At 55.5% G+C, this 18,144-nt stretch overlaps 2 protein-coding genes across 2 annotated transcripts in view; both read left to right on the top strand.

Annotated features, from left to right (window-relative positions):
* The window catches only part of BRD4 (bromodomain containing 4), a 59,028-nt gene extending 55,410 nt beyond the window's left edge, over nt 1-3,618 (top strand). Inside the window, 2 exon segments of the mRNA XM_054002296.1 lie at nt 1,797-2,034; nt 3,486-3,618. Coding sequence (XP_053858271.1) covers nt 1,797-2,034; nt 3,486-3,554 — 307 coding nt within the window. The 3' untranslated portion in view covers nt 3,555-3,618.
* Nucleotides 3,619-7,104: 3,486 nt separating this feature from the next.
* EPHX3 (epoxide hydrolase 3) lies at nt 7,105-18,014 on the top strand. Its single transcript, XM_054002323.1, has 7 exons — nt 7,105-7,336; nt 10,163-10,426; nt 11,381-11,466; nt 12,167-12,465; nt 13,372-13,475; nt 14,679-14,827; nt 17,783-18,014. Exons 2-7 carry the CDS (start codon nt 10,181-10,183, stop codon nt 18,012-18,014), a joined length of 1,116 nt encoding a protein of 371 aa, XP_053858298.1. The 5' UTR covers nt 7,105-7,336; nt 10,163-10,180.
* The last annotated feature ends 130 nt before the right edge of the window (nt 18,015-18,144 follow it).

Genomic DNA, 18,144 nt, shown 5'->3' with positions numbered 1-18,144 from the left:
CTCACTGGTCACTGTGGTCACTCACTGGTCACTGTGGTCACTCAGTGGTCACTCAGTGGTCACTCACTGGTCACTCTGGTCACTGCAGGAGCCGGGAGGACGAGGATGCCCTGGAGCAGGCGCGGCGGGTGCACGAGGAGGTTCTAGAGCAGTGCAGGGTTCCTGGTCACTCAATGGTCACTCACTGGTCACTGTGGTCACTCAGTGGTCACTCAGTGGTCACTCTGGTCACTGTGCAGGAGCCGGGAGGACGAGGACGCCCTGGAGCAGGCGCGGCGGGTGCACGAGGAGGTTCTAGAGCAGTGCAGGGTTCCTGGTCACTCAGTGGTCACTGTGGTCACTCAGTGGTCACTCAATGGTCACTCAGTGGTCACTCTGGTCACTGCAGGAGCCGGGAGGACGAGGACGCCCTGGAGCAGGCGCGGCGGGTGCACGAGGAGGTTCTAGAGCAGTGCAGGGTTCCTGGTCACTCAGTGGTCACTGTGGTCACTCACTGGTCACTCAGTGGTCACTCAGTGGTCACTCACTGGTCACTGTGCAGGAGCCGGGAGGACGAGGACGCCCTGGAGCAGGCGCGGCGGGTGCACGAGGAGGTTCTAGAGCAGTGCAGGGTTCCTGGTCACTCAGTGGTCACTGTGGTCACTCACTGGTCACTCAGTGGTCACTCACTGGTCACTCACTGGTCACTGTGCAGGAGCCGGGAGGACGAGGACGCCCTGGAGCAGGCGCGGCGGGTGCACGAGGAGGTTCTAGAGCAGTGCAGGGTTCCTGGTCACTCACTGGTCACTGTGGTCACTCAGTGGTCACTGTGGTCACTCAGTGGTCACTCTGGTCACTGCAGGAGCCGGGAGGACGAGGACGCCCTGGAGCAGGCGCGGCGGGTGCACGAGGAGGTTCTAGAGCAGTGCAGGGTTCCTGGTCACTCAATGGTCACTCAATGGTCACTTTGGTCACTCAGTGGTCACTCATGGTCACTCTGGTCACTGTGCAGGAGCCGGGAGGACGAGGACGCCCTGGAGCAGGCGCGGCGGGTGCACGAGGAGGTTCTAGAGCAGTGCAGGGTTCCTGGTCACTCAGTGGTCACTGTGGTCACTCAGTGGTCACTGTGGTCACTCAGTGGTCACTCATGGTCACTCTGGTCACTGTGCAGGAGCCGGGAGGACGAGGACGCCCTGGAGCAGGCGCGGCGGGTGCACGAGGAGGTTCTAGAGCAGTGCAGGGTTCCTGGTCACTCAATGGTCACTCATGGTCACTGTGGTCACTCAGTGGTCACTGTGGTCACTCAGTGGTCACTCATGGTCACTCATGGTCACTGTGGTCACTGTGCAGGAGCCGGGAGGACGAGGACGCCCTGGAGCAGGCGCGGCGGGTGCACGAGGAGGTTCTAGAGCAGTGCAGGGTTCCTGGTCACTCAAGGGTCACTCAATGGTCACTGTGGTCACTCATGGTCACTTTGGTCACTCAGTGGTCACTCAGTGGTCACTGTGGTCACTGTGCAGGAGCCGGGAGGACGAGGACGCCCTGGAGCAGGCGCGGCGGGTGCACGAGGAGGTTCTAGAGCAGTGCAGGGTTCCTGGTCACTCAGTGGTCACTGTGGTCACTCACTGGTCACTCAGTGGTCACTCAGTGGTCACTCTGGTCACTGCAGGAGCCGGGAGGACGAGGACGCCCTGGAGCAGGCGCGGCGGGTGCACGAGGAGGTTCTAGAGCAGTGCAGGGTTCCTGGTCACTCACTGGTCACTGTGGTCACTCACTGGTCACTCAATGGTCACTCATGGTCACTCTGGTCACTGCAGGAGCCGGGAGGACGAGGACGCCCTGGAGCAGGCGCGGCGGGTGCACGAGGAGGTCCGGCGGCGCCAGGAGCAGCAGCAGCCGCCGGGGCCGGGCGCGGGCGCGGTGCCGGTGCCGGTGCCGGTTTCGGCGGCGTCGGCGGCGCCGCAGCCGCCGGCCCCGCCCGGCTCTCAGGCCATGCTGGACCAGCAGCGGGAGATGGCCCGGAAGAGGGAGCAGGAGAGGAGGCGCCGGGAAGCGGTGAGGAAAGGGTTAAAGGCATGGGGGATGGGGGGGGGCGTCCCCAAAATAACCCCAAAAGGGGTCCCCAAAAATGGGGGGAGATCAGCGGGGGTGGCCCCAAAAAATGGGTTAAAGTCAGAGGGGTGTTCCCAAAAAAATCCCAAAAAAGGGTTAAAATCATCGGGGCATCCCCAAAATAACCCCAAAAGGGTCCCCAGAAAATGGGTTAAAGTCATCGGGGTGTTCCCAAAAAAAATCCCAAAAATGGGTTAAAATCAGAGGGGTGTCCCCAAAAAATCCCAAAACGGGTTAAAGTCAGAGGGGTGTCCCCAAAAAATCCCAAAAAAGGGTTAAAGTCAGAGGGGTGTTCCCAAAAAAAATCCCCAAAATGGGTTAAAGTCAGAGGGGTGTTCCCAAAAAAAATCCCAAAAAAGGGTTAAAGTCAGAGGGGTGTTCCCAAAAAAAATCCCAAAAAAGGGTTAAAGTCAGAGGGGTGTCCCCAAAAAATCCCAAAAAAGGGTTAAAGTCAGAGGGGTGTTCCCAAAAAAAATCCCAAAAAAGGGTTAAAGTCAGAGGGGTGTCCCCAAAAAATCCCAAAAAAGGGTTAAAGTCAGAGGGGTGTTCCCAAAAAAAATCCCAAAAAAGGGTTAAAGTCAGAGGGGTGTCCCCAAAAAATCCCAAATATGGGTTAAAGTCATCGGGGTGTTCCCAAAAAATCCCCAAAAGGGGTCCCCAGAAATGAGGGAAAATCAGAGGGGTGTTCCCAAAAAATCCCAAAAATGAGTTCCCAAAAATGGGTTAAAGTCAGAGGGGTGTCCCCAAAAAATCCCCAAAAGGGGTCACCAAAAATGTGGGGAAATCGTTGGGATATTCCCAAAAAATGGGTTAAAATTATTGGGGTGTTCCCAAAAATGGGCCCCCAAAAATGGGTTAAAATTATCGGGGTGTCCCCAAAAAAATCCTAAAATGGGTCCCCAAAAATGGGTTAAAATCATTGGGGTGTTCCCAAAAAAATCCTAAAATGGGTCCCCAAAAATGGGTTAAAATCAGAGGGATGTTTGTAAAAAAATCCCAAAAATGGGGTCCCCAAAAATGGGGGGAAATCGTTGGGATATTCCCAAAAAATGGGTTAAAATCATCGGGGTGTTCCCCTAAAAAATCCCAAAAATGTGGGGAAATCGTGGGAATATTCCTGGAAAAGGGTCCCCAAAAAATTCCTGGGAATGCTGAAAAAAAAAAAAAAAATCCCAGGAATTCCAGAATTCCTTAAAATGGGAATTGTGGGAATTTTCTCCCAAAAAAAAAAACCAAAAAAAACCAAAAAATTACAAAAAGAAATGCCAAAAAAAAGCCAGAAATGACACAAAAAAACCAGAAATGACCCCAAAAAAAAAAACCAAAATGACCAAAAAAATTGAGGGAAAATTTTCCTGGAATTTTTTCCCAATTTTTGGTTTTTTTTTTTGCAGATGGCGGCGACGATCGACATGAATTTCCAGAGCGACCTCTTGGCCATTTTCGAGGAGAATCTTTTCTAGGAGAGGCGATTCCGGCCGGGAATTTGACTCTTTCCCAAAAAAAACAAAAAAAAAAACAAACAAAAGAAAAAAAAAAAAAAAAAACCTGGAGAAAAAAAAAAAAAAAGTGGAAAAATATCAAAAAAAAAAAAAAACCAACAAAAAAAAAGAAAAAAAACTCTTTTTTTTTTTTTTTTTTTTTTTTCTTTTTCGCTCTTTTTTCCCCTCCCCTTTTTTTCCTGGCCAAAAATCCCACCAAAAAAAAACAAAAAAAAAGAAAAAAAATACAAAGTTCGGACTCTCCGTTAAATATTGGAAAAAATTTGGGAATGGGAGCGGGGGCGGGGCTGCCTTACCCCGGAATTCCACTTTTTTTTCCCCATTTTTCCCTTTTTTTCACACCAAAAAAAAACAAAAATAAGAAAAAAAATCCAGAATTCCTGGGAATTCCCGGGATTTTCATTGGAATTTGGAATTTTTTGTTTTGTTTTGTTTTGTTTTTCACGGATTTTGGAATTTTTTGGGGTTTTTTTTTTTTTTTTTTCAGTTTTGGTTTTTTTTTCGGGCGGCGGCGAAAAAAAAAAAAAATTGGGAGAAAATTCCCGATTTTTTGGGCTGGATCGGGGCGGATTTGGGGATTTTTTGGGGGGAGGGATTCGGGGGGGGAGGGGTGATGGGGGGAGGGGCGCGGCCCCCTCCCCCACCCGCGGCCTCAGGGACTTCCCCCCCCTTCGCTTTTCCCCATTTTCCCTGGAATTTTCCCTCTTTTCCCACCTCCTTTTTTCATTTTCTGCCTTTCCAAAAATTTCCCTTTTTTTCCCTCTGCTTTTTTCAATTTTTTTCCCATTTTTCCCTGATTTTTTTTCCATTTTTTTCCCATTTTTCCCTGATTTTTTTCCATTTTTTTCCCATTTTTCCCTGATTTTTTTCAATTTTTTTCCCATTTTTCCCTGATTTTTTTCCATTTTTTTCCCATTTTTCCCTGATTTTTTTCCATTTTTTTCCCATTTTTCCCTGATTTTTTTCCATTTTTTTTCCCATTTTTCCCTGATTTTTTTCAATTTTTTTTCCCATTTTTCCCTGATTTTTTTCCATTTTTTTCCCATTTTTCCCTGATTTTTTTCCATTTTTTTTCCCATTTTTCCCTGATTTTTTTCAAATTTTTTCCCATTTTTCCCTGATTTTTTTTCAGTTTTTTTCCTGATTTTTCCTGATTTTTTTCAATTTTTTTTCTGATTTTTTTTCCCATTTTCCCTGATTTTTTTTTCACTTTATTCCTGATTTTTTTCCAGCTTTTTCTTTCAAAATTTTCCTCAAATTTTTCCATTTTTTCCTGACGTCTTTCTATTTTCCCTCAATTTTTTCCCGCTTTTTCTTGATTTTTTTTTCCATTTTTCCTGATTTTTTTTCCATTTTTTCCTGATTTTTTTCATTTTTCCCTCAATTCTTTCCTCAATTCTTTTCTTTTTTCCCCCTCAATTTTTTCTTCAAGTTTTTCCTCAAGTTTTCTTTTTTTTCCTGATTTTTTCCATCTTTTCCTCCATTTTTCCTATTTTTTTCCTCAATGTTTTTCACTTTTTTCCCTCAATTTTTTTCCACTTTTCCCTGATTTTTTGTGGTTTTTTCCTTGTTTATTCTTCTTTTTTTCCTTTATTTTCCCCTTTTTATTTCTAGTTTTCCTTTTTTTTCCTTTTTCCCCCATTTTTTCCCATTTCCCCCCCAATTTTTCCCTTTTTTTTATTTTTCCCTCCTTCCATCCCCTTCCCTTTTTTCATCTTCCCCCACTTTTTTTTCCCTTTTAAAATCTTTTTTTTCCCTTTAATTTAATTTTTATTTTCCCTTTCAATTCCTTTTTAATTCTCTCTCTTTTCCCTTTTGAAATTTCAATTTCTTCCTTCAAAATTCCCTTTTCCCCCCCATTTTTCCCCCATTTTTTATAAATTCCTGATTTTTTTTTTTTTTTTATTTTTCCCCTTTCCCCTCCCTCCCCTCCCCCTTTTCCCCCCAAAATCGCCGCCGCGCCCGGAATTTATTTTTTTTAATAATTCCCTTTTTTTTTCCCTATTTTTAATTCACATTTTTTTATTTTCTCTCGATCCCTTTTTGCCCAAAATCCCGGGAATTCTCCCCGTTTCCCCCTCCCCCCCCCCCGGGGTTTTTATTAATTATTAATAATTAATTAATTTTATTTGGGTTGGGGTCCCCGTCGGTGCCAATCCCGAGGTTTTTTTTTTTTTTTTTCCCCCGGAATTCCCGCGCCGGGGTTTCGCCGATCGTGGAATAAAAAACGCTGCGAGTTTGGTTTTGTATAAAAAAACACCAAAAAAAAAAAAAAAAACACCAAAAAAAAAAAAAAAAACCACAACGGAATTTTTGGGTTTTTCCGCCCCGTTTTTATCCCAAAAATCCCCAAAAATTTAAGGGGAGGGGGAAGGGGAAAAAAAAAAAAAAAAAGGGGGAGGAAAGGAAAAAAAATCTGAATTAAAATTGAAAATATTTTCCATTAAAACGGGAATTTAAAGGGAATTGAAATTCCCCGAAATGGGAATTTTAATCAGAAATCGATTTAAAAATCCAACTTTGAAGGTTTGAGTGGAAATTGGGATTTTTTTTTTTTAAATTCAATTTTCGAAGGTTTGAGTGGAAATTGGGATTTTTTTTTTAAATTCAATTTTCGAAGGTTTGAGTGGAAATTGGGATTTTTTTTTTTTAAATTCAATTTTCGAAGGTTTGAGTGGAAATTGGGATTTTTTTTTTAAATTCAATTTTCGAAGGTTTGAGTGGAAATTGGGATTTTTTTTTTAAATTCAATTTTCAAAGGTTTGAGTGGAAATTGGGATTTTTTTTTTTTTTTAATTCAATCTTCGAAGGTTTGAGTGGAGATTGGCAGAAATTGGAGTTTTAAAAGTCAAATTTTGAAGCAGATTTAAGTGGAAATCGACAAAAATTTGAGACTTAAAGGTTGAAATGTCGGCGGAATTTTTTGGTGACGATTTTTCAAAAAGCCAAAATTCCACCTGAAATGGACAAAAAAAATTGAAATTTTAAAAGTCTAAAAGTGACAGAAATTGAGATTCCGATTGAAATTGAATTTTTTTTTTTTTTTGTTCCATTTTAAACATTGGAATTAAAAACCAAAATGGGTAAAATTTGAGATTTCCATTTAAATTTCAGTTGGATTTTTAAATTTTCAAGGTTTAGATTTCTAGAAAGGGGGAAAGGAAAGGGGGAAAAAAAAAAGAGGAAAATTGTGGGGGAAATAGAAAAATAAGTCAGAAAAGGCAAAAAAAAAAAAAAAAAAAGCGTTAAAAATGGCCAAAAATATAAAAATAAGGAAAAGGATGGGAAAATTTAATGAAAAGGGGGAAAAAGGGTTAAAAAAATAGGAAAAAAAGGTCAAAAGTGTAAAAAAAAGGAAAACTTTGGGGATAAAAGGCGCCCAAAAGACGCGAAAGCGACAAAAAAGGTGAAAACTAAAAAGGAGCAATCGGGGGAAAAGCCAAAAACGCCACAAAAAGCTGAAAAAAAGGAGAAAAAAAATTTAAAAACAACAAAAAAAGCCCCAAATCCGCCGCAAAGGCTCCGCCCCCTTTGCTGTCCCAGGCCACGCCCCTCGCGCTTTCATTGGTTGGTTCCTGAATGCTCCACCTCTTTCCCTCGTTGTCCAATCAGCGCTCGGGGGCGGGGCCGGCGCGGTTGGAGGCGGAAAGGGGGGGGAGGGGGCGGCGACAGCGCCGCGATCGCGACAGAGGCGACAGAAACCCCCCCCCCCGGGGCCAGCGCAGCCCCCCCGGTCGCGACAGGTCGGTGATGGCGGCGGGAGCCCCGCGCTGTCGCGACAGAGCGGCGGGGGACAGCCCCGGGCGCGGCGGGGACAGCGCAGTGTCGCGATAGAGGCGGGGCTGGCGGGGACACGCCGGGGGTGGGACACGGCCGGGGAGTCGCGACAGAGGCGGGATTGGGACAGCCCCGCGCGGCGGACAAGGACAGCCCAATGTCGCGACAGCGCCGGGCGGGGGAGTCCCAGCGGGGACGGGGACAGAGACGGGGACACCCCAATGTCGTGACACACCCCGGGGACAGTGACACCCCAGTGACGGGGACACGGTGACAGGGCCACCCCAATGTCGTGACACAGTGTGACAGGGACACCCTTGGGGACAGGGCCACCCCAATGTCGTGACACAGTGTGACAAGGACACCATGAGAGGGACAGGGACACGGTGACAGCGACATCCCAATGTCGTGACACGCCCGGGGTGACAGGGACACCATGAGAGGGACACCCCAATGTCGTGACACAGTGTGACAAGGACACCATGACAGGGACACCCTTGGGGACAGGGACACCCCAATGTCGTGACACTTCATGGTGACAGGGACACCCTTGGGGACAGGGACACCCCAATGTCGTGACACTTCATGGTGACAGGGACACCCTTGGGGACAGGGACACCCCAATGTCGTGACACTTCATGGTGACAGGGACACCCTTGGGGACAGGGACACCCCAATGTCGTGACACGCCCGCGGTGACAGGGACACCCCCGAGGGTCACCCCCTGCTGTGGCACCTCAGGGGCGGTGGCGGTGCCACCCTGGGGGTGGGGACACCCAAGGAATGGGGACACCCAGGGGGTGGGGACATCCAGGGGGTGGGGACAGTCCTGAAGGTGCCACCCAGGGGTGGTGACAATGGTGACACCCAGAGGATGGTGACACCCAGGGGTGGTGACACCCGGACATTTGTGACACCCAGGGGATGGGGACACCCAAGGAATGGGGACATTCTGGGCGTGGTGACACTCCTGACAGTGCCACCCGGGGGTGGTGACACGCGGACATTTGTGACACCCAGGGGTGGTGACATCCAGGGGATGGGGACACTCCTAAAGGTGCCACCCAGGGGTGGTGACACCCGGGCATTTGTGACACCCTGGGGGTGGTGACACCCCAGACAGTGCCACCCAGACGATGGTGACACTCAGGGGGTGGTGACACCCTGGGGGTGGGGTGGTGGCACCCGGACATTTGTGACACCCAGGGGGTGGTGACATCCAGCGGGTGGGGACAGTCCTGAAGGTGCCACCCAGGGGTGGTGACAATGGTGACACCCAGAGGATGGGGACACCCAGGGGGTGGTGACAGTCCTGAAGGTGCCACCCTGGAGGTGGTGACACCCAAGGAATGGGGACATTCTGGGGGTGGTGACACTCCTGACGGTGCCACCCAGGGGTGGTGACACGCGGACAATGGTGACATCCAGGGGGTGGTGGCATCCAAGGAATGGGGACACCCAGACAATTGTGCCACCCTGGGGGTGGTGACACCCGGACACTTGTGACACCCCGACAGTGGTGACACTCCTGAAGGTGCCACCCTGGGGGTGGTGACACCCCTGACGGTGCCACCCGGGCGGTGCCACCCGGGAATTGGGACAGGTGGTGACATCCCGGGAACAGCACCGCGGAGGCCGTGGGGACAAGGTGGGGACAGTGGGGGACAGTGGGGACACTGAGGGGGCTTTGGGGACAATGGGGACAAGGTGGGGACACTGAGGGGGCTTTGGGGACAATGGGGACAAGGTGGGGACACTCTGGGGGCTTTGGGGACAACGGGGACACTGTGGTGACCGTGGACACAACGGGGACATTCTGGGGACACTCTGGGGACAATGGGGACACTGCAGGGGCTGTGGGGACACCCTGGAGGCAATGGGGACACCCTGGGGACAGGGCCACCATGGGGTTGGGACACCCTGGGGACAGGGGACATCGGTGACAAGGCCACTCTGTGACAGGGGACACCTTGGGGATGGGACACCCAGGTGTCCCCGCAGTGTCCCCCCAGGTGTCCCCATGTCCCCACATTGTCCCCAGCTGTCCCCACGTCCCTGTCCCTCTATCCCAGGTGTCCCCATGTCCCTGTCCCTGTGTCCCCCCAGGTGTCCCCAGGTGTCCCCATGTCCCTGTCCCTCTATCCCAGGTGTCCCCAGCTTTCCCCAGCTGTCCCCACATCCCTGTCCCTGTGTCCCCACATTGTCCCCAGGTGTCCACACGTCCCTGTCCCTCTATCCCAGGTGTCCCCCCATTGTCCCCAGGTGTCCCCACATCCCTGTCCCTGTGTCCCCACATTGTCCCCAGGTGTGCCCAGGTGTCCCCAGATGTCCCCACATCCCTGTCCCTGTGTCTCCCCAGGTGTCCCCAGGTGTCCCCATGTCCCTGTCCCTGTGTCCCCAGGTGTCCCCAGGTGTCCCCCCATTATCCCCAGGTGTCCCCAGGTGTCCCCACCTCCCTGTCCCTCTATGCCCAGGTGTCCCCAGGTGTTCCCAGGTGTCCCCACATCCCTGTCCCTGTGTCCCCAGGTGTCCCCAGGTGTCCCCAGGTGTCCCCATGTCCCTGTCCCTGTGTCCCCAGGTGTCCCCAGATGTCCCCACGTCCCTGTCCCTCTGTCCCCCCAGGTGTCCCCAGCTGTCCCCAGCTGTCCCCAGATGTCCCCATGTCCCTGTCCCTGTGTCCCCAGGTGTCCCCAGGTGTCCCCACGTCCCTGTCCCTCTGTCCCCCCAGGTGTCCCCAGCTGTCCCCAGGTGTCCCCAGATGTCCCCACCTCCCTGTCCCTCTGTCCCCCCAGGTGTCCCCAGGTGTCCCCATGCCGCGGCGCCTCCTGTCCCTCCTGCTGGCCCCCACGCGGCTCCTGCTGGCCCTGCGGGGGCTGCTGGCCCGGGGGGGGCTGGCGGTGGCCGCGGTGGCCTCGGGGGTGGCCTTTGGCCTCTGGGGGGTGGCGCTGCTGCTGCGCCGCGGGCCCCGCGCGACGCTGCGGGGACAGCGCAGGGACACGGCCCCGGCCGGGCTGGCCGATGGCACCTTCGGGGAGCACCGGCACCTGCGGCTGCAGGTTCGGGGGTCCCGGGGGGTTCGGGGGGGATTTGGGGGGGGTCTGGAGGGGTTTTGGGGGGTCCTGGGGGGATTTTGGGGGGTCCTGGTGGGTTTTGGGGGTCCTGGGGGGATTTGGGGGGTCCTGGGGGGGGGGTTGGGGAGGTTTTGGGGGGTCCTGGGGGGGATTTGGGGGGTCGTGGGGGGATTTGGGGGAGGTTTTGGGGGGGTCCTGGGGGGATTTGGGGCGTTTTGGGGAGGTTTGGGGGGGGGTCCTAGGGGGATTTGGGGGGATTTGGGGAGGTTTTGGGGGGTCCTGGGGGGGATTTGGGGGGTCCTGGGGGGATTTGGGGGAGGTTTTGGTGGTCCTGGGGGAATTTAGGGGGTCCTGGGGGAGATTTTGGGGAGGTTTTGGAGGATCCTGAGGGGATTTGGGGGGGTCCTGGGGGGATTTTGGGACGATTTTGGGGGGTCCTGGGAGTTTTGGGGGATGCTGGGGGGATTTTGGGGGGGTTTCGGGGAGGTTTTGGAGGGTCATGGGCGGATTTGGGGGGATTTGGGGGAGGTTTTGGGGGGTCCTGGGGGGATTTTGGGGGATTTGGGAGGATTTGGGGGTCCTGGGGGTTTTGGGAAGGTTTTTGGGGATCCTGGGGGGATTTGGGGGATTTTGGGGAGGTTTTGGGGGGTCCTGGGGGAATTTGGGGGATTTTGGGGAGGTTTTGGGGGGTCCTAGGAGTATCTGGGGGGTTTTGGGGAGGTTTTGGGGGGATTTGGGGAGTCCTGGGGGGATTTTGGGGTGGCTCTGGGGACATCCCCAGCGGTGACAACAGCGGTGGCTCCTCCTGTGACAGATCCGGGTTCCCTGCGGGGGGGGGGGGGGGGGGCTGATTTTGGGGTGTCCCCAAGGTGTCCCCAAGGTGTCCCCAGGTGTCCCCAGGTGTCCCCGTGTCCCCTTTGTCACCCCCGGTGTCCCCAGGGCTCGGGGCTGCGTCTCCACTACGTCACTCGGGGTCCCCCCGGTGCCCCCCTGATGCTGCTGCTCCACGGCTTCCCCCAGAACTGGTGCGTGTCCCCAAGTGTGTCCCCAGGTGTCCCCAAGGGTCCCCCCAATGTCCCCAGGTGTCCTCAGGTCTCCCATGGTGTCCCCCAGGTGTCCCCTAAGTGTCCTCAAGTGTCCCCCAGGTGTCCCCAGGTGTCCCCAAGTGTCCCCAGGTGTCCCCAAGGGTCCCCAGGTGTCCCCAAGGGTCCCCATGTCCCCCCTGCTCCTGTCCCCATGTCCCCCAGGTGTCCCCAGGTGTCCCCAAGGGTCCCCCCAATGTCCCCAGGTGTCCTCAGGTCTCCCATGGTGTCCCCCAGGTGTCCCCTAAGTGTCCTCAAGTGTCCCCCAGGTGTTCCCAAGGGTCCCCAGGTGTTCCCAAGTGTCCCCATGTCCCCCCTGCTCCTGTCCCCATGTCCCCCAAGTGTCCCCAGGTGTCCCCAAGGGTCCCCCCAATGTCCCCAGGTGTCCTCAGGTCTCCCATGGTGTCCCCAAGTGTCCCCAGGTGTCCCCCAGGTGTCCCCAAGTGTCCCCAAGGTATCCCCCAGGTGTCCCCAGGTGTCCCCAAGGGTCCCCAGGTGTCCCCAAGGGTCCCCATGTCCCCCCTGCACCTGTCCTCATGTCCCCCAGGTGTCCCCCAGCTGTCCCCCAGCTGTCCCCGTGTCCCCCCTGCTCCTGGCCGTCGGTCTGTCCCCGCGGTGCCACCGCTGTCCCCGCTGTCCCCAGGTTCTGCTGGCGTCACCTGCTGCAGGAGTTCAGCGCCCGCTTCCGGGTGGTGGCCCTGGACCTCCGCGGCTACGGGGACTCGGAGAAGCCACCGGGGAGGGACAGCTACCGGCTGGAGCTGCTGCGCGGGGACATCCGCGACGTCATCGAGGCCCTGGGGACGCCGGCGGGGACGCCGCGCTGCGTCCTGGTGGGACACGACTGGGGCGGCGTCCTGGCCTGGGAGGTGGCCTCGAGCCACCCCCAGCTGGTGGAGAAGCTGGTGGTGATGGACGCGCCCCAGCGGGGCGTCATGGCAGGTGACAGGACACTGGGGACACGGGGGACACTGGGGACAACGGGGACACACTGGGGACACTGGGGATACGGGGGACATTGGGGACACTGGGGACACTGGGGACACAGGGGACACTGGGGACAACGGGGACACACTGGGGACACTGGGGACACTGGGGACACTGGGGACAATGGGGACACACTGGGGACAATGGGGACACACTGGGGACACTGGGGACAACGGGGACACACTGGGGACACTGGGGACAACGGGGGACACTGGGGACACTGGGGACACTGGGGACACTGGGGACACTGGGGACAATGGGGACACACTGGGGACAATGGGGACACACTGGGGACACTGGGGACACGGGGGACACAGGGGACACGGGGGACACAGGGGACACTGGGGACACGGGGGACACTGGGGATACTGGGGATACGGGGACACACTGGGGACACTGGGGACATTGGGGACACTGGGGACACTGGGGACACTAGGGACACTGGGGACATTGGGGACACTGGGGACAGTGGGGACACAGGGGACACTGGGGACACTGGGGAAACTGGGGACACTGGGGACACTGGGGACATTGGGGATACTGGGGACAATGGGGACAATGGGGACACTGGGGACACTGGGGACATTGGGGATGCTGGGGACACTGGACATTGGGGACATTGGGGACACTGGGACATGGCAATGGCAATGTCCCATGTCCCTGTGGCTGTCCCTGTCCCTGTCCCCACGGTGGGACACGTCCCATGTCCCTGTCCCCGTCCCTGTGGCTGTCCCTGTGTGTGTCCCCACAGTGAGGACACGTCCCATGTCCCATGTCCCTGTCCCTGTCCCCATCCCTGTCCCTGTCCCCATGGTGGGACACGTCCCATGTCCCCATCCCTGTCCCTGTCCCTGTCCCCAGCTTTCATGACCCGTCACCCGTCGCAGCTGCTCCGTTCCTGTTACATGTTCCTGTTCCAGCTGCCCTGGCTGCCCGAGCTGCTCCTGTCCCTGGCCGACTTCCAGGTCAGCCCTGTCCCCTCTGTCCCCTCCCTGTCCCCTCTGTCCCCTCCCTGTCCCCTCTGTCCCTTCCCTGTCCCCTCTGTCCCCTCCCTGTCCCCTCTGTCCCTTCCCTGTCCCCTCTGTCCCCTCCCTGTCCCCTCTGTCCCTTCCCTGTCCCCTCTGTCCCCTCCCTGTCCCCTCTGTTCCCTCCCTGTCCCCTCTGTCCCCTCTGTCCCCTCTGTCCCCTCTGTCCCCTCCCTGTCCCCTCTGTCCCCTCCGTGTCCCCTCGGTGCCACCTCCCACCCCAAGGAGCTCCTCAAGAAGCCCCCGAAGGGGCGACGCCCAACCCCAAAGCGATGTCCCCTCTTTGTCCTCAATTTTGGGGGGTGGTGGCACCACCCAGACCTCGTGTCCCCCTCTTTGTCCCCGATTTTGGGGCTTTGGTGTCACCCAGAGCTCTTTGTCCCAAATTTTGGGGGTCTGGCACCACCCAGCCCCCGTTTCCCACATTCTGTCCCCAATTTTGGGGGGTTGATGTCACCCAGACCTCGTGTCCTCTTATTTTGTCATCGTTTCCCCCATTCTGTCCCCAATTTTGGGGTCCTGGAACCACCCAGCCCCATGTCCCCCCGCAGTGTCCCAAATTTTCGGGGTCCTGGCACTCCCAATCCCCATTTCCTCCATTTTGTCACCAAATGTTCGTGTTCCTGGCACCCCCAACCCCCATTTCCCCCATTTCATCCCAAATATTTGGGGATTTGGTACCACCCAACCCCCATTTCCCCCATTTTGTCCCCAATTTTCGTGTTCCTGGCACCCCCAACCCCCGTTTTGTCTCCAGTTTTTGGGGATTGGGCACCTCCAACCCCATTTTTCCCCCATTTTGTCCCCAAATTTCGCGTTCCTGGCACCCCCAACTCCCATTTCCCCCATTTTGTCCCAAATTTTCGGGGTCTTGGCACCTCCAACCCCGATTTTGTCCCCAATTTTCGGGGTCCTGGCACCCCCAACCCCGATTTTGTCCCCAATTTTCGGGGTCCTGGCACCTCCAACCCTGATTTTGTCCCCAATTTTCGGGGTCCTGGCACCTCCAACCCCGATTTTGTCCCCAATTTTCGGGGTCCTGGCACCCCCAACCCCGATTTTGTCCCAAATTTTCGGGGTCCTGGCACCTCCAAGGCCCAATTTGTCCCCAATTTTCGGGGTCCCCCCTCGGTGTCCCCACAGCTGGTGAGGACGTTCCTGACCAGTGCCCAGACGGGCATCCAGGACCCGGCGTGGCGGCTCTCGGAGCAGGAGCTGGACTCGTACCTGTTCGGCCTCTCCCAGCCCGGGGGGCTCAGCCCCCCCATCCATTACTACCGCAACCTCTTCCGGTGGGTGGGGCCTGGGGGGGGGATTGGGAGTTCCCAGTTGGGTTTGGGTGCTCCCAGTTGGGTTTGGGATGATCCCAGTTGGGTTTGGGTGCTCCCAGTTTGGTTTGGGATGGTCCCAGTTGGGTTTGGGTGCTCCCAGTTGGGTTTAGGATGATCCCAGTTGGGTTTTGGATGTTCCCAGCTGGGTTTGGGATGTCCCCAGTTGGGTTTGAGATGTTCCCAGTTGGGTTTGGGTGCTCCCAGTTGGGTTTGGGATGATCCCAGTTGGGTTTGGATGTTCCCAGTTGGGTTTGGATGTTCCCAGTTGGGTTTGGAATGATCCCAGTTGGGTTTGGGATGATCCCAGTTGGGTTTGGGATGTTCCCAGTTGGGTTTGGATGTTCCCAGTTGGGTTTGGAATGGTCCCAGTTGGGTTTGGGATGATCCCAGTTGGGTTTTGGATGTTCCCAGTTGGGTTTGGGTGCTCCCAGTTGGGTTTTGGATGTCCCCAGTTGGGTTTGGATGTCCCCAGTTGGGTTTGGGTGCTCCCAGTTGGGTTTTGGATGTTCCCAGTTGGGTTTGGATGTTCCCAGTTGGGTTTGGGATGATCCCAGTTGGGTTTGGGATGATCCCAGTTGGGTTTTGGATGTTCCCAGTTGGGTTTTGGATGTTCCCAGTTGGGTTTGGGATGGTCCCAGTTGGGTTTGGATGTCCCCAGTTGGGTTTGAGATGTTCCCAGTTGGGTTTGGAATGATCCCAGTTGGGTTTGGGATGTTCCCAGTTGAGTTTGGGATGTTCCCAGTTGGGTTTGGATGTTCCCAGTTGGGTTTGGGATGTTCCCAGTTGGGTTTGGGATGGTCCCAGTTGGGTTTTGGATGTTCCCAGTTGGGTTTGGGTGCTCCCAGTTGGGTTTTGGATGTCCCCAGTTGGGTTTGGAATGATCCCAGTTGGGTTTGGGATGTTCCCAGTTGGGTTTGGATGTTCCCAGTTGGGTTTTGGATGTTCCCAGTTGGGTTTGGGATGTTCCCAGTTGGGTTTGGATGTTCCCAGTTGGGTTTGGAATGATCCCAGTTGGGTTTGGGATGATCCCAGTTGGGTTTTGGATGTCCCCAGTTGGGTTTGGGATGATCCCAGTTGGGTTTGGGATGTTCCCAGTTGGGTTTGGGATGATCCCAGTTGGGTTTGGGATGATCCCAGTTGGGTTTGGGATGTTCCCAGTTGGGTTTGGGATGATCCCAGTTGGGTTTTGGATGTTCCCAGTTGGGTTTGGGTGCTCCCAGTTGGGTTTAGGATGATCCCAGTTGGGTTTAGGATGGTCCCAGTTGGGTTTGGGATGATCCCAGTTGGGTTTGGATGTTCCCAGTTGGGTTTGGGATGTTCCCAGTTGGGTTTGGATGTTCCCAGTTGGGTTTGGGATGTTCCCAGTTGGGTTTGGGATGGTCCCAGTTGGGTTTGGGTGCTCCCAGTTGGGTTTGGATGTTCCCAGTTGGGTTTGGAATGATCCCAGTTGGGTTTGGGATGTTCCCAGTTGGGTTTGGGTGCTCCCAGTTGGGTTTTGGATGTTCCCAGTTGGGTTTGGAATGATCCCAGTTGGGTTTGGGATGATCCCAGTTGGGTTTGGATGTTCCCAGTTGGGTTTTGGATGTCCCCAGTTGGGTTTGGAATGATCCCAGTTGGGTTTGGGATGATCCCAGTTGGGTTTGGATGTTCCCAGTTGGGTTTGGGATGATCCCAGTTGGGTTTGGGTGCTCCCAGTTGGGTTTTGGATGTTCCCAGTTGGGTTTTGGATGGTCCCAGTTTGGTTTGGGATGTTCCCAGTTGGGTTTGGATGTTCCCAGTTGGGTTTGGGATGGTCCCAGTTGGGTTTGGGATGATCCCAGTTGGGTTTGGGATGTCCCCAGTTGGGTTTGGGATGTCCCCAGTTGGGTTTGGGATGGTCCCAGTTGGGTTTTGGATGTTCCCAGTTGGGTTTGGGATGTCCCCAGTTGGGTTTGGGATGTCCCCAGTTGGGTTTGGGATGTCCCCAGTTGGGTTTGGGATGTCCCCAGTTGGGTTTGGGATGTCCCCAGTTGGGTTTGGGATGTCCCCAGTTGGGTTTGGATGTTCCCAGTTGGGTTTGGGATGGTCCCAGTTGGGTTTTGGATGTCCCCGTGTCCCCCAGGTGTCCCCGTGTCCCCAGGGTGTCCCCAAGGTGACCCTGTCCCTGTATCCCCCAGGTGTCCCAAGTGTCCCCAAGGTGTCCCCCAGGGTGTCCGCAGGTGTCCCCAGGTGTCCTTCAAGGTGTCCCTGATGTCCCCAGGTGTCCCCCAGGTGTCCCCAGCTGACTGTGACCCTGTTCCTGACCTTGTCCCCATGTCCCCAGGTGTCCCCAGGGTGTCCCCATGTCCCCAGGTGTCCCCAGGTGTCCCAGGTGTCCCCCAGGTGTCCCCAGGTGACCCTGTCCCCATGTCCCCAGGTGTCCCCAGGTGTCCCTGATGTCCCCAGGTGTCCCTGCAGTGTCCCCAAGGTGACCCTGTCCCCATGTCCCCAGGGGTCCCCAGGTGTCCCCAGGTGACCTGTGCCCGTGTCCCTGATGTACCCAGGTGTCCCTGCAGTGTCCCCAGGTGTCCCCAGGTGTCCCCTGATGTCCCCCAGGTGTCCCCAGGTGTCCCCGGGTGACCTGTGCCCGTGTCCCTGATGTACCCAGGTGTCCCAGGTGTCCCAGGTGTCCCCCAGGTGACCTGTCCCCATGTCCCCAGGTGTCCCCAGGTGTCCCTGATGTCCCCAGGTGTCCCCAGGTGTCCCCAGGTGTCCCTGCAGTGTCCCCAGGTGTCCCCAGGTGACCTGTCCCCGTGTCCCCAGGTGTCCCTGCAGTGTCCCCCAGGTGTCCCAGGTGTCCCCAGGTGACCTGTCCCCGTGTCCCCCAGGTGTCCCCATGTCCCCATGTCCCCAGGTGTCCCCAGGTGACCTGTGCCCGTGTCCCCTCCCCCCGTGCAGGGCCACGCCCATCCCGCGGGAGCCGCCCCCTCCCCCCACGCTGCTGCTCTGGGGCTCCCGCGACGCCTTCCTGGACCCGCGCCTTGGCCCCGCCCACCTGCGCTGGCTCCGCCCCTCCGCCCGGCTCCGCCTCCTGCCCGGCGCCTCCCATTGGCTGCCCGAGGAGAGGCCACACCTCCTGGCCAAGCTGATTGGAGAGTTTCTTGGGGGAGGGGCCGAGGAGGGGTCGTAGCCACGCCCAGGATGGGGGCGGGGAGGGGGAAGGGCGGGGTTTGGGGGGGGGGAGGGGTCCCAACATCTGGAATGGGGACGGGGGGGGGGTGGGACCCCAACATCTGGATGGGGACACCAAGGTCAAGGTG

Source organism: Vidua macroura, chromosome 39, assembly GCF_024509145.1.
Source record: "Vidua macroura isolate BioBank_ID:100142 chromosome 39, ASM2450914v1, whole genome shotgun sequence".
Classification (NCBI taxonomy): domain Eukaryota; kingdom Metazoa; phylum Chordata; class Aves; order Passeriformes; family Viduidae; genus Vidua; species Vidua macroura.
Note: the sequence above shows the minus strand (reverse complement) of the source record. Positions and strands in the feature narration are given on the sequence as shown.